Below are 15,607 nucleotides of genomic sequence, written 5' to 3'. Positions count from 1 at the left end.
TTCAGTGGTTAAGCTCCTGTCTTGACATTTTTTTGCAGTAGTACACGGTTGAATTATAGCTGTCTTGCCGAGCATTTTTAAGTTACCAAATTATTAGGTGACAGTTACAGGTACCTGTCAGCAGGTTATCAAGAAATTGAGACAGGTATACTAGGTTGAAAATTTGGTATTCTCATATCAAAATGATACAGTGCTTTAAAAATGCCTTGGCTTTTTTAATAACAAAAGGAGCACTACAGCATGGCTGGTAAGCGTGCAGCAGTCTGCAGAAATGAACTGGTACATTTTCATTGTTTACAGTGAAACAGCCTGATTTAGATAAAGTGTGGACTGTTTGAGGAAGTTATTCTTTGTGTTGCCTGTAAAATGAAACATGATGTCTTTCAGTGTGGTTTCAATTAATGCCACACACTCAGAGCGTCTGGTGTGATAAAGAAGGAAACAAATGTTAATTGGAATGTTATGCAATTTTTTAGTGGACATACCTAGCACTAAAACTCCTGTGGGGGAAAAAAAAAAGATTTAAAACACTTCAAAGATAAAGAATGGAGTCAATAAAAGCACACATTTGTTTTAGTCACTGGATCCTTTTGCAGAATCACCTTGTCTAGTGTTCATTTGTTCAGAAGCCTGGGGGCAGCAAACAATTATTTGTTACAATTCATACTATGTGAAATGGATTTTTAATATTTTTAAAATTTTTATATCAAACAAACATTACTATTACATTTTCAGAAAGTGCGTATGTATGTGTATGTAAAGAGAGAGAGCACTGGGGCAAGAGAAAGTATTTATTCTTCTGACCTATCATGTACTGACTGATACACTGGAGATTATAGTGCTTATGTGTGATTTTTGGTAATCTATTTATTCTGTATGTTCATACTTGATAATGTAGATGCTTTGCATAAATATTCCACAGTGCTTACTCCTGAAATACTCAGAGATTTTACACACAATTCTGATTTTTAATAGCAAAGTAATTTTCATTTAATTATGAAGCAGTAAAGTATTTCAAAGACAAATGTGATTTGGCATGATTATTTAACATGCCAAATTTACAAAAAGAAAAGATTGGAAACTTATTTCCATGACAAAATTTTGGTGATTATCAATTTTCTGAAAGCTCTGTTTTGGGGTGAATCGTTGTGTTATTGGAAGCATCTGTGACAACTGTAAACTGACCTCAGTCTCATGGTTCTGAGAGAGGCTGTAAGCACAGAGCTGCTCCCACAGCTTGAAAACTTCTGGTCAATGCTTACACTGGATGTTTTGAAATTGCTTTGAACATCAATGGAACAGAAGCAAACTGCTTGTTTTCAACATTTTATGTAGCAGCAAACTACATTTTCTGGTTTAAACCTATCAACCATATGTGAAAATTGTTTTGGTAGAATGTTTCCTGAGGGCTTTTATAAACATATTTTAGTTTTTGATGAATTTCAGTGAACAATTTAAAAATAATGTATGTTTAAATATTTCATCCAAAAAATATATGTGCAATTTCTGAGTTTCTGTAAATCTTCAGTTGCTGAAAAAATCCTATTTCTGTCTGTTTATGTGTAGAAGTCAGTGGCCTTTGAGGCTGAGTGCAGGTCAGTTGTGTTTTGGAGTGACGGAAAGCACACCGTGTTGTGCTGCTGACAGATGACGTGGCCCTTGTCTGGGAAACTGCTTTTGCATTGCTACTCTCAATTTCCAGTCTGTGTTAATTGAATTCAAGAATATGCCTATATTGTATATGAGCTTACAACTAACTTTCAGAGATATTTTGAAGTAGGATACAGAATAACAAGAGGTTATTTGAACATTCAAATTTTTTACATTCATTTGTGTTGTTATTATTTGTAAAAATACGAAGGATACAGTATAAGGGACAATAGGAGTTTAATTCTTCTGCAAACGTTATTAGTTTGTTTTCTTGGATGTATATTAATGTTTTGACATGGCTAATGAAGTGACGGAAATGTTCCTTTACTATCTTATTGAACTAAACTTTTTATGTAACTGTTGGATGTAACAAGTGTTTCACATTTCCTCCTTTTTTTTTTTTTTTTTTTAAATCCCACTGTATGTGTTTTCATTTCCTTATTCCAAATTGTTGTATTTATAAATCATATTTAAAACTGTAATTTATGTTACTGTGCTGATAGTGATAAGTTTTACTTAAGTTAGCTGTGTTTAAGTTGGCAAAAAATAATTGTTTTGCAATTAAGCTATGTAGAGATTAATGCTATTGCTGTTTGCTTAGACTGACAAGACTGCCTTCTGGCTGTTCAAAGCACTGCACTGCAATCAACAACATTTACTAGGCCACTGTGGACTAACTGTTTTGAGAAAACAGCCTGTTTTTGTGGCAGCAGCTTATGCTTCAAAATTGCCTACAGCTAGGATGTAAATTTTCCTCATTTTGATATTCTGAAATTTATTAATGAAATAGAAAGGACTCTGCCTTCCAATACGCAGAGGTAATATCTTTTTATTTTACAGAAGAGAAAGATATGTATCCATCAGATAAAATCAGAGGAGTCACACTTGTTGATATTTCATTCAGTATTCTCCCTTTTATGGCAGCATGCCTCATGACACTGGATTTTATCACGTGTAATCCCTTAAAAACTAAAGAGGCTTTATTTCTCCTCTGAACATATTATTTTCAAAAATAAGTGCTACCGTACTTTTGAAAATGTTCTTACTTAATCTAAAAATTAAAGCTACAATTTCATGTTTGTTTTATAGTATAGGCCTTTATTTTTGCTAAATGTAAGATTTGTGAAATTGTTCAACTTTCTGGCATATCTGGAGAAATAATGTATGTGACAAGAGGAGTGGAACTGGATGATCTCTGGGGTCCCTTCCAGCCCCAGATATTTCATGATTCTATGACTGTGTTTAGTACGAGGGGAATATAGGATGAATGCTGGCATGAGCATCAGAACTGTTTGCCAGAAGATTTTACCAATGCTCGTGGACAAGCAAGCATAGCAGTGAATAACTGATGAAACATTTAAAACTGCAAAAATTAGGCTTATGTCTATGCAACATAAACCTGAACATAATTGCCAAGAGCTAGCAAGACCCATTCTCTACACATTATGCTGACATTGATAAACAACATGTACTGCAGTGAGCTGAAAAATTGTATCTATCAATTTCTGGGGAGAGATAACACAAAATAGAATACGAAAACTAAATTTTAGAGTGAATAATTATTAAGTAGTATTTCCTGAAAGCTAAAAGTTGAATAATTAGAAATAAAGTAAAAATCATTATATGAAGATATGTATGTCTGAATGTAGAAAAACATACTAAAAGGCAAAGGTAAAACAGCCTGAGTAACTAATAAAAAAAAGAAATCTTGTGATGTTTTTACATTGTTGTTATTCTAATAACAATAGTAGTTTGGTGTGACTTTGTCAAAAATACTGAGCAAGGACTGCTGTGGTTTATGAATTATGTTTGCAGTCAGGTTAACTATAATAGGTAAGTCTCAAGAGGAAAACTTTAATTATATAAATATATATGTTATAAGAATAATCTGGCAAATAAAACATTCTTCTTCATTTCAGCATTTTAGGGAACACCTTGACAAGCTTTTTGCAAAAGGAATTGGAATGCTGGACATTGCTTTAAATGAAGCTTTCAACATGCTCAATGAAGTAAGTTAATGCTCTTCAGGTTTACACTGCTGATATTTTTCCAGCTCTTTAGCAATTACTGTCAATTTTAAGGTAATAAATTAGAACTCACTCCAAAATAGTTGTGACAGTACAATACTGCCCATAGAAGAAGCAATGTTTATAATCTATATGTGGGGGGAGTATGCTTATATTTACTAACTTTATAATTATGTTGCTTTTGTTGTTGTTGTTTGTGTACATGTGTGTACACAGTATTCACCTCTATATGTCTATGTCTTTAAATAAGTTTATTTCAGTAGCTGCTCTAGGTGTTAAAAAATACTAGGATAATATGCAAATTTCACCAATTTGATTCTCTTTTATTTTTTTTCTTTTGGAAGGGTTAACATTTCAGGTACCACAAGAATTTTTCTATTTCATAAACATTCTGAGGATACACCTTGACTAGAATCCCAGAATGATGACTCATTGGTTTGATTTGTGGCATGTTGATTATAGTGTCTTATAGCTTATTTAAAGGAAGAACAGTTGAATAATTTTGTGTTTGTTTTTATGTGTCTTGAAGAGCCTCAGCAGCTCAGAGGTACTAATATTAATTAGTAAGTAGATAATGAAATGATTTAATCCTTGTTTGGAATCCCTGTGTAAGGAGGAAGGCTTTAGGATAAAAGAGGGATTACTAGAAAGACAAAGCAATATCAAATGGGTGGTAGGTTAGTGAAAACAAAAATCATGTGGATTTCTAATGGTTAAATAACTATTAAAAGAGATTCTTCGATATTTGTTAGATGTGTTAACTTTTTCAAATGAAATTGAAAGACTTTTAAAGACTTTCCCAAAGGAAGAAAAAGGGAATATTGCAATGCACTGCAAATAAAAAACAGTGATTTGATGACAGATTATTTCTTTAGGCTATTTTTTCTAGATGATTGTTTTCTTCTACTAAACTTCCAATGTCATTATGATAATAATGTAGCTCCGTATTTAGGCATTCTGGTTGGTCCACAGATACAGACTAGTAACTTAATGTTATCCTGGTGACAGTCCAGCTGACAGCACTTTGTGTTGTGTAATATTAAAAAAGTGATGGACATGTCTTAGAAATTGCATTTCTTTCTATGCATAGTTTGTCCTTTAGTGAGAGTCACACTTTGTATCTAGGAAAGCGTGATAAACCATGCTTACATGTATGTTCAGCTCAGTTCAGACATAACAGGATCAAGCTTTCTTTCTTGCATACTTTTAAGAATTCACATTTCTATTTTCTGCAGGCACATCAGCAAAGTCTCTTGAGAGCTCCTGCTATACAACCTAGGCCCGAAAAAAAAACAAATAAACAAAAGCCAACTATCCTTAAAAGAATACTGCTAACCTTTTTACACTTTGTCTACAGCATGTGACCTTTATATGCCAGAAATCTGTCCAAGTGAACTACGGCTTAGTTAAAGATGTCTGGGTTACATTTAAAAAAGAAAGATGGAAGGGAGGCTTATTTAGAATCTAGGTGGGTTTTCAGAATGGTTCAGGATTTACAGTAATTAAACTCATTTAATTTTGTCTTGCAATTACCTGCATTTCAATTTCTGTATTTGCCTAGGTTGTTAAAATCTGAAGATGTTGATACTGATCTTTGAAATGCATGTTTAAAATCTACTTCCTAATTCTTTCCAACCATTGATTTAAGCAGTGTTCATTAGTTGCTGTAAGAATACAGAAGTGCTTAGTAGAGCAGTTAGGCACCTACACTGTCATGTGACAACTGCAATTATCTCTTTTGGTGACAAATGTGGTCTTTGCAGTGATTACCTTTTTAAAAAAATCAAAGCCAATTAAATAAAATTCTGTGACATTTCAAAGACTGCTAATCACAACCAAATGCTCTGAATGTCAGGATGCATAGAAATTTATGCTGCTTACTGATGAATCACTGAGTTAATTGTAGTTCATCATAAGTCCCTTGTCATTGTTATTATTATGGTAAACACTTTCATCATTCTTGCTATTCAATAAAATTAAAGTTCTAGACAAATATGTGAAGATATCACCAAAGTATTTGAATTTCATCTCATTCTTAAAAATATTCAAACAGCCATGTAGAATAATGCATATGCACACAGATTAATATTTTAAAATAGATATATGAAGGCATTCCCCCTTCATTAATTTCCCTTTTACTATAACTTGTGCATTTCAAAGTATGTTGATCATATGAATGGAGTGGGTGTTGTGATAGAACAAGGAATAATGGCTTTAAAGTAAAAGAGGGTAGATTTAGAATGGTTTTAAAATAAAAGAGGCTACATTTAGCTTAGGTACTAGGAGGAAATCCTTTACTGAGGAAATGGTGAGGCACTGGAAGGGATTGCTCAGAGAAACTGTAGATGCCCCATCACAGGAAGTGTTCAAGGGTACATTTAATGAGTTCCTTGGCAGCTCGTTCTAATGGGAAGTATCCCAGCCAATGGCAGGGGGGTTTGGAACTGGGTGATCCTGAATGTCCCTTCCAACTCAAAACACTGTGTTTTGTTGAATATTTATGAAGATGAAGTCTCTTTCATCTTTATGAAGAAGTATTATATCCAGGATCATATTAATGAAGGAATTCAACTTTAATAGTTATGCATAAGGATAAGACTGGAAAAATTGATAAGACTGAAAAAAAAGTTAAGGATAAATTAACTTGCAGGTATCACAGACAATAGCTTCTATACTTGCACACTTCAAGTACATGCTGGTGTCTGTCTGTCTACCTGTGCTGTAGTGCTGCTGTCCAGCAGCATATGTATGTTCATTTCGTGAGTATGTGAGAATCTGGGAAACTTGGTTCTCCCAGATAAACGTTTTATGAAAAATAACATGTGGTATGTAATATGGAGTGAATACAAATGCCATAAGAATAGCACGTCTCTAAATTGTGTATCCTCTAACAGAATGCGTTGTATATAATTGAAGTTTTTCTTTTACAGTTCAATCACACAGGACAAGGAAGTATTTGCAGCCAAGCCATAATGTTGATTACTGATGGAGCTGTGGACACATATGATACCATATTTGCAAAATATAATTGGCCAGACAGAAAAGTAAGTATTTTCTCACCTGTATTTAATGGAAAAACAAAATTATCTTATGCAGTATGAAATATAAGTTTATTAAAAAGTCAGTAGTATTCCTGCTATTCATCTAAACATGATTTTGGTTAACTGGATGTTTTGTTAGTGACAAAAATAATGCTTATGTGGTATTGCTTGAGGATAGACGTGGCCTTTTAATGTAGTATTGAACTAGGATAATAAGATATTATGGAAATACTAACCTTCAAAGTATATTTTTGGTTATTATATAATGCTTTCCATATGATACATTACTGAACATGAAAACCTTTCTCTTCCTTATCCTAAAATATTAATTAATAATTCAGTGCTTTTTGAATCTTGAGAAGAATGTATATAATCTGGAGCTAGAATAGTTTACTATAGTTGAAGAAGAAACAGATGTAGTTCTCAATATCTTTTCTTTCTATGTTAGAGTAATGGGTATAGTTGTCAATGGATGAACTTTTATTGGAAAAAAAAATATATATTTTTTTAAAGATTATTTGGTGCATTTTGGAGACATAAAGAAAGCATTCCAAAACTTAAGATATGTCTTATGCACACAGATTTTATCTAGATGAGTATGAGTAATCACTACTTGCATCTGACATAAACTCCACATCACTGAAAAATGTGGCTGAATGCCACTGCTAACAAGGGACTCTGAAGTATTATAAGTAAATCTCATAATAAGAACCTGATATCTTTGGATTCTGTCTAGTGATCCACAAAATGAATATAACAAACCTGACCTGACATTTGAATCAATCTAAGGTCTTAATTTTATTTATTTATGTATTTATTTATTTATGTCATTATGCCAGAAGCATGACTATTAAAATATGCATAGTAATTGCACAACTGTATTTCATTCTATGGACTGTATCTGCTTTTGAGGTAGTGTTTTTTCTGTGAAGGATTATATCATCCAGTTAGGGAAACAGTGAGATCATCTATGTCTTGAAATTGTTCAATAGCGTGATAAAAACTGCAGTTCAGTTTGTATGGTTTAAGTTGAACAATGCTTCAATTATACTGAAAGCCAGTGCTTGTTTTCAGTTACCTCTCTTTATAATATATGCAGCTTCTTACTTAAATAAGATCAGCAGAAAAGAGATGTTTGAGTTGTTCTGTTTCAAGCAAGCATCTGCGGTCTCTGCAAAATTTAAAGAGTGCACATTATTAATTTCTCACCAGCAAAAAAGCAATCATAATTGCTTATGAAACTCATTTGTTTGCATTTGATAATAAGAGATAACATAGTATGCCAATTAATTAATTTGGATTAGTAAATAAAATTACAGATGGTAAGAAACTGAAGATGAAGTTGGACTGAATGTCTTTATTATTTGCATCTGGAACAAGCTGAAATCAACAGAATCTATAATAAAGGTCCCAATTTGGAGGAAAGTGTAGGTGCAAAATGGGATTAAAATGACAAAACTTGGGTTATGCTTGGTCATCTCTGTTTGTTACAATAAAGAAATAGCAGAACTACAGGACTGCTTTCTTTATAAATACTTTCTGTTCATTGTAGCTCAAGATTAACTGAAAACTCCTGACTGTTCACTGATTTTACAGACAAGGAAGATGGAAATCTTAATCTGCGTTTTTTTCAAAGGCTGTTATAGGCCTCCTTTTGTAGCCTTTGGAATATAGTGAAATAAAATTTCAAATTTCTATTTTTATTTTTTTATTTTTTAGAATGCAAATCAAGCCAGAACCAAGCACAATGTTGTATAGTGGACAAGTATTTACAGGGTTTAAGATATGTTTATGTCTGACAAGTATGTTTACAGCTACGTGTGGTAGCACAAGTAGAGGAAAGAGTCCAAACATGAGGCTTAAATAAGAAAATGATTTACTGCATATTTTTCTAACCGATTGTTCAGGTACATTGCTGGTCTGATGAGGTATGGCAATTCCAGTAGCCTCTGAGTAATTGTTAACTACCCTGGAAAACTATAGACTAGCAAAAATAAGTTGTTTTCAGATTTTTGCATCTGGATGTTGAAAGTATTTCTACCTAGTTTGCATGATCCACTCTTAGTTCATTCCTGGATCACTTTTCTTTTAACAATATCTTCATATAATTCTATTTTATATAATTCTTACTGAATTAAAATAAGCCATCATGTGTTGTTTTTCTACATACTGAGGCTTTAAGTGAACTTCTGCTGGGTATTTACATTAAGTTTAGAAGGTTGGTAAATTGCATGTTTAAATATCAAATCTCAAGAGATGTTTGGAAAGGGAATGTTACAAAGGGAGGAAGTTAAATGTTTGGTATAGTATTCTCTTGCTGGCATCTTATTACATATAGTAAATGGTATTTCTTGCTCATTTTGCTCTGAGAGGCCAAATTCTGCTGGTTTAAAAATGTAACAGACATTGTTTATATATGAAATTGTTATTCATATATACCATTTTGCCAGAGAACCTCTGTTAGCCTTCGTGGTGTCTGGCTATAGAGTAATCCAACAATACACGCACATATATCAAGATGGTGTGGAAGATTCATTACATGCAGATCATAGATGTGTAGTTTAGTATTCATTTCAGCAAAGCGCTTACATATGTGAATTATTACATCTCAGCTAACCAAAGCAAGGTATTCAGGCATACATTAAAGTGCTTTACTGAATTAAGAACTAAACAAGTCATTCCAAACAATTCCCTCTTTAGAACTCTGTTGTGGGTCTGCTGAGCCTTTCTAAGTAAATCTTGAGCTGTTAGTGAATCTGCATTTTATAGAATATCCATTTAGAGCATGCTTTTTTCATCTCAATTTATATTTATATGTATAGATAGATTTAAACTGACATAACAACATTACCTAGAATCTGAGACTTCTGAAGAATGTGTTTGTCTCTGTAGACATAACTTTTCTATTCTGTTCCCATGTGTAGACATTTGTTGCAATACTGATTAAAAACCTATTCTTCTGTGTGAAGTTCCAAATACCGTCATCTTGTAATCCTCCCTACTCTTCCTATCATAATTTTCTCAGTGCGAAAGTGACAGATTAGTATGTCTGAATGAATATGTTCTGTTTTAATGGGATAATGTATCTGCATTGACTTCTGTTAAGCTCAGTCACAAAGGTTTCTTCTTATGAACTGATGAAACCTTTTTTTAAGGAATTTTAACACCGGAGTTCAGTTTAGAACATTGATAAATGCCCTAGAAAACTCAAGTTCTTGTTCTGTCATCTTACATTTTTAGAAATTCAAATTTTGAAAAACCATGTAGGATTTTAAATCTTTTGGGTCTAATTATTGAACTTGCATTGTGACAGTAAAATGTATATCCCAATGGTTGCTGGTCAGCAATTCATTATGACAATAGAAGCAGCTGTAAATACTGCAGAAGAATTTGGTTTTTTAACTTCTAACTCCTCTATGCAAATGAAGACAATAGCCACTGAGAGTTTGCTCTTTTTTTTAAGGATTGTGTATCTTGCAAACCCTACAGTCCATTTCCATATCTGTAATACTTCAATAGAATCTCAAATTATTGGTAACTTCTGGTAACATTTTTATGCTTAATTCAATTTTTTAAAAAAGAAATAGTAACAAGTTATACTTGTTTGATGAAATATCACTCCCACAAACACCCTCAAAAAGATGACACATGTATGTCGTTAGGAAGCTTAAAGTAGAATTTGGAAGTATACATGAATGGAGGCAAGAGATGTATACACTACACAAGCTCCTGGCCTTCATTCCTCTTGTTAAGAGCAAAACAGGACTTTCTATTATGTGATTCTCATTGCCAGCTTCTGATGAATAAGAATTTTTTATTTTTGAATTATAACAAAGGTAGCATGAGTTATGGTCTGTCTTTTCTGTCTTCATGCTTTCCAATTGCTTTAATAATATGAGACAACAAAACCATGAAGAAAAATTTACTTAGTATGGAGAATGATGACAAAAGATAAAATAATACTGTTCTTACAATTAATAATTTACATTTCAGTCACTAGAAATAAACTGAACTAAATATTCAGTATTTCAGATAGAAAGCAAAGTGCAAGTTTTAAACTCAAGAATATCTGCTCTTGTTCTTGTAGATTTTCTCTTTTATACTAGAGAAAACTCATGCAAATAAGAAATTGGTGGAGCATACATACCAGCAACTGGTAAACCATCTGAAAGTTATTTTTTGTTATGGATTTGCATGAAAGGCTGCAGTGAGTTATCTTTGTGTGCAAATGAGGTCTTGCAAAGCCCCCATAAATGTTGGACCTGAGTATGATTTCCAACAAACAGTGGATTTGTGGCTTCAGCTGATCTCCCTTACGATGTCCCTTACACTTCCAGGTACAAAAAGCACTCATCATACAGTGCTGAGTTATCTGCCGTGTGTTACTTATTCAAGATTCCAATGTGCTTCTTTTGGAACACATGCCTCACCCCAATTTTGCATTGTCAAAAAAAAAACATACAAAAAACCAAAACTTGACCAGCCTGAAAATGACTTAATTGCAATTGCCCTGAAGTAGGTGTGCAGTTGTTTTCAATTATTTTTACAAATAAATGGAAAAATCCCTAGGCAGTTCATCTATTCTATTAACTTAATCTCCAAGAATTAAATTAACCTAGTATGTATTTATTAGTTTTGCTCACACTGTGAAAAATAAATGGCCGAATTTTCCATAAAAGGAGAGGTTTGTCTAAATACTGCTTGCTGAAACATCTGTGATAGAGATAGGTGAGCACTAAACATTTGCCTTGAGTATACTTATATAAAACTTAAGGTTTAATTTTCATCATTTACTCATGCTATCAAGTCTCATAGGCACAAATATTTGTGGATGAATTTAATCCTGTTTGCAAAAGTGGTCTTGGATACATTATCTTTCTATCCTACCATTTATTGTCATTTGCAGTTGAAAAAGTGTTTCTCATCTCACCAATCTGTGGGAGTACCATCAGTGTGGTGTTCTTGTGGTTGTATTGCTAGGAATTTTGATTAGGGACCATAGAATCTGACTGGAGAGTATGAACAGTTGCAGATTTCTGCTGTTTTCTTGAGTAAAACTCGAACCTGACTTTATGACTTATATTCCAGCGAAAAAGAAAAATCGGACCACATTCAGAAATGTATTTAGAATTGTATTGATTGCAAGTTTAATTCCCTATTTCCCCCACATCTCTTCTTGTGAATGTCCCACCCCTGGAGTTGTTTAAGGCCAGGTTGGATGGGGCCCTGGGCAATCTGGTCTAGTTCTAGATCTGGTGGCTGGCAGCTCTGTGTGTAGATGGGGTTTTGCAACTTAATGATACTTGAGGTCTCTTCCAATCCAAGCTGCTCTATGATTCTGATGCTACAGTGGGAGTACTGCTTGCAATTTTTTTCCATGCAGAATTGGGAATATATTGGTAGCATCATGCCATTGTGTGGAAAGTAGAGATTAGTGACGTCTAAAATCTCTTATGTTTAACAGAGACCACGTCTAACTTTAAAAGGATTCAGACTTTTAGTACAGTTCAGAATTTCTGCCTCTGCTGAATCTATAATGGGGACATCCAGTATCCAGTAGCTGAGTTAACTCAATTTAATAGAAAATGTGTGTTCTCGGCAGTGCTGCTCCCAAGTGTCTGGGATGTAGGCAGCACACACAACCCACCAGAGATTTATCCATTGTAACAATATTTTCCTCATCCTATCTGCACAGCATTGCCAGAAGAGTTTCTTTAGAAAATTGCTGTATTTCAGAGAGCGCTAGGAATTCTCTTTTCTTTGTTTCCTACATAAGCAGAATATTTGCCAAGAGTAAAGGGACCTGTTAGCTGCTTTGTGAAATCATTTTTTCCTTTTGTTATATAAAATCTGTTTACAGCACCTTGTATGTTATTCAGTGGAATACCATCAAAATGAGCGTTATCTGCTCTTTTTGGACTATTTATCTAAATTATCACGGATTTCATGCTGAGAAGTACATAGCACCTATAAAGAGATTGAGACTGTTGAGAATAATAAAAATAAAAAATGGGTGGCAGAACTCATTCTATAAGAAGCATGATGGAAACTTAGCAGTATTATCATTAATATGATTGTAATAACTGTGATAGTATTTTTTCAATATTTTGATTTGTTTGAGAAACCAGAACCAAATTTGTGCAAAATATTCGTATACTTATACTAACAGCATGAGAAATTTGTGACTACAGAGATATTAGCACCGTATCTGATAATACTGAGTTTTTGGCTAAAAACAATTCTGCCTGACTAAGTACGTTTTGACATATGGCACCCCATTTTGAAAGAAACTGTTTTATTCAGGCTGACCTAAATTCTCCTTAAAAGGTTATGTATGGAAGCTAGAGATGAGCCAAACATCTGACGACGCCTTTGTGGTACGTCATGTTTGTGCAATTTCAGCCAGAAAAAATGCATTTGGCTCTACATTTGTAGCAAAAGTAACATCTAATAAGCCATTAGGTCATTGTAACTAGTGGAATTCTCCTATGAATATATGTTAAATTCAACATATAGTTATTCTGAAACATGAAGCTCAGAACTCTCTTTGCGTGTGTTCTACTTGTATAAAAAATAGGAAATACTAAACAATTTTCATAATCGTTCTGATCACAATGGAATCCTCACATGCTTTCCCCATATTAGTAGACATGACTAAATTGAAGTTACTCCATTTTTGGTCACATAGAAGCAAGTATGTAGGAAATTTTTCTTCTCTCTTCGTAGCTTTCAAAAAGTTGCTCAAAATTGTGTCCCCTTTCCATAAAGGGAGCTGCAGTCATTAATTGGTGCCAGCCAGCCAGATCAAGTGCTTCAGTTGAAAAGCACTGAAACTTCAGGAAAGTGAGCAAATTTCTTTCCTGCAAAAGTAAATTCCTCCATCAACTTCCTCATTTCAGGTAGGGAACTCTGGTAAGCACTGTACCTCTCTACACCAGAGCAATTCTTAGGTGTGATCTTTGTTGCCATTATTAAATTCCATAAGTACAGTGTGTTAACAGTAGGAACAGCTGCCTAAAAGGAGTGTTCAGGAGCCCACTAGGGACTCTTAGGAAAAGGATACAGTACAGCAGGCAAGCTCTTCACTCCAGTTCTCACATTGCTGAATTTCAAGTAACTACTGTCCAGATTTAAAGGAAAATATAATAGATGTTTCAGCATCCAATGTTACTATATTCTGTATTTTTACATTTAAATCTTTTTTTTTTTTAATAGGCAATGGCATTAATTGAATGGTTTGAAATAACATGTAGATTTTCAGAAAGCAATCTAGATAACTTTACAACATCTAGTGAGAAATAGATGGATAAACACCTGGTTTAGTTCACAGCTTTTTAAATAACAGAACATTTAATAGCCATAAGGGAATAGTAATGTAAAACAAGCCATACAAGTTTGTTAAAAACTCTACCAATGAACTACTTTTTTTTTCTACTAACTTTTCTTTTCTACTAATTTAGACTTCCCAAAAGAAAGTAGCTCAACAAAACATTTGTCTTTTCCTCCTTCCTCCAGAGTGACTTATTAATAGGTTGTTGAGTGGCAAGAGAACCTGGCCTTCGTTCCTACATTTATATTTAATCAAGTGCTAACAGTATCTACAAGACCCAGAACTACTCACAGGAACTGTATCAGTTCAAAGTGTACTTGCCCTCTGACTGAGGCTAGATTATTAAATTAGAGACGCAGGCCAAGTCATGATGCCATCATAAGCAGATACTCTTGCATTTAATTTGCTTAATTAATTTTGCTGCTGTTCTAAGAGTAAAATGTCTTATGCTGGTTTGGTCTTTTGAGCATGACTACTCACACTGTGATATATTTCCCAGTTAGGAAGTTTCTTTCAATGCATAATTTCTTGTAAGAAGTTTTCTGAAACAACACTTTGAGATTAGACTTTTAAAAATTCATCTATCCTGTATGCCACATTCATTTATCCTTCTAGCCATGCTAGAAGTCAGTGTAAAGTTCTTCCAGTATTGCTGAAGTGCTCTATATCCTTCTTAATGTGGTTGAAGTAGCTGGTGTATTGTATTCAAGTAATACATAAAATTCATAACAGATTAAAAAAAGGTGTTTCGGAGCTTCATTAATGCTTGTTTTCCATCATAACTGGTTTTAAGTTTTTAGGAGTGCTCCACTGTGTTAACTAGAAATACTGGGAAGGTCTGTGATGTGAGGAAAAAAAGCATCTGGACCAACTGACAAAATGTAGAGCTTAAAAAAACAACAACCAGGCTATTCAAGAATTGAACAGTACATTTCTCCTTGGAAGTTAAGTCTTAATTTTCTGTATCCTACAATGTATTAGTCTGGATTATAATCTCAGTATTAACAGATGTTAACACTAATGTTTTAATGTATTTAGAAATTCCATTGCATTTCACCTGTCTGCACTGTACAAATTTCAGAAAAGTGAAGGTAGTGGTTTTATGTAAATGTGTCATTGGCTAATCTGTAACGTTATCCCCCACAACTGCTGCAATACGTGCTGCTGGTGTGATTTTCTGTGATAGCACTGTTAATAAATTAGGCCCATTGCCTCTTGATGGCAGTGTATTTCCTTCTCAAGTTCATAGGCCTTACAGAACGTTTATAACTCATTACAGCCAGTGCAGCAGTTTGTGCCCTAATAAATCAGAGGAGCTTTGCAGAGATGATCTTGACAGTAATGAATCTTTCTGTTGGCATTTTCACTTCACAGACACAAATAATGAAGCAAAACTGCCCCATCTGGCCACTCAGTAAGAGTCAAATCACAGCGGGAAGCTGTTTTCTCAAGCATGACAAAGGTCATTGTGTGCAGCAGGAGTGAGCGATAGAGGGTTGTGCTGTGAGTGACAGTGTAGAATGAAGCCATTTATGAGCTTTTATCATTATAATTACAAT

General features: G+C 33.8%; 1 protein-coding gene across 5 annotated transcripts in view; it reads left to right on the top strand.

Moving 5' to 3' along the window:
• The window catches only part of CACNA2D3 (calcium voltage-gated channel auxiliary subunit alpha2delta 3), a 337,205-nt gene that overhangs the window by 170,042 nt on the left and 151,556 nt on the right, over positions 1-15,607 (top strand). For all 5 annotated transcript variants that reach the window (XR_004308777.2, XR_001558078.3, XM_085516473.1 and 2 more), the window contains exons 10-11: positions 3,570-3,659; positions 6,608-6,721. Coding sequence is in view for 3 of the 5 variants with exons in the window: in XM_085516473.1 (XP_085372599.1) it covers positions 3,570-3,659; positions 6,608-6,721 (204 nt within the window). In the remaining 2 variants the exon portion in view is untranslated. The remainder of the gene's footprint in view (positions 1-3,569; positions 3,660-6,607; positions 6,722-15,607) is intronic.

The sequence above is a fragment of the Coturnix japonica genome, chromosome 15 (genome assembly GCF_054131305.1).
Source record: "Coturnix japonica strain WE chromosome 15, WE-NBRP24, whole genome shotgun sequence".
NCBI classification, from domain to species: Eukaryota; Metazoa; Chordata; class Aves; order Galliformes; family Phasianidae; genus Coturnix; species Coturnix japonica.
The sequence above is the reverse complement of the archived record's forward strand: the minus strand, read 5'-3'. Positions and strand labels throughout refer to the sequence as shown.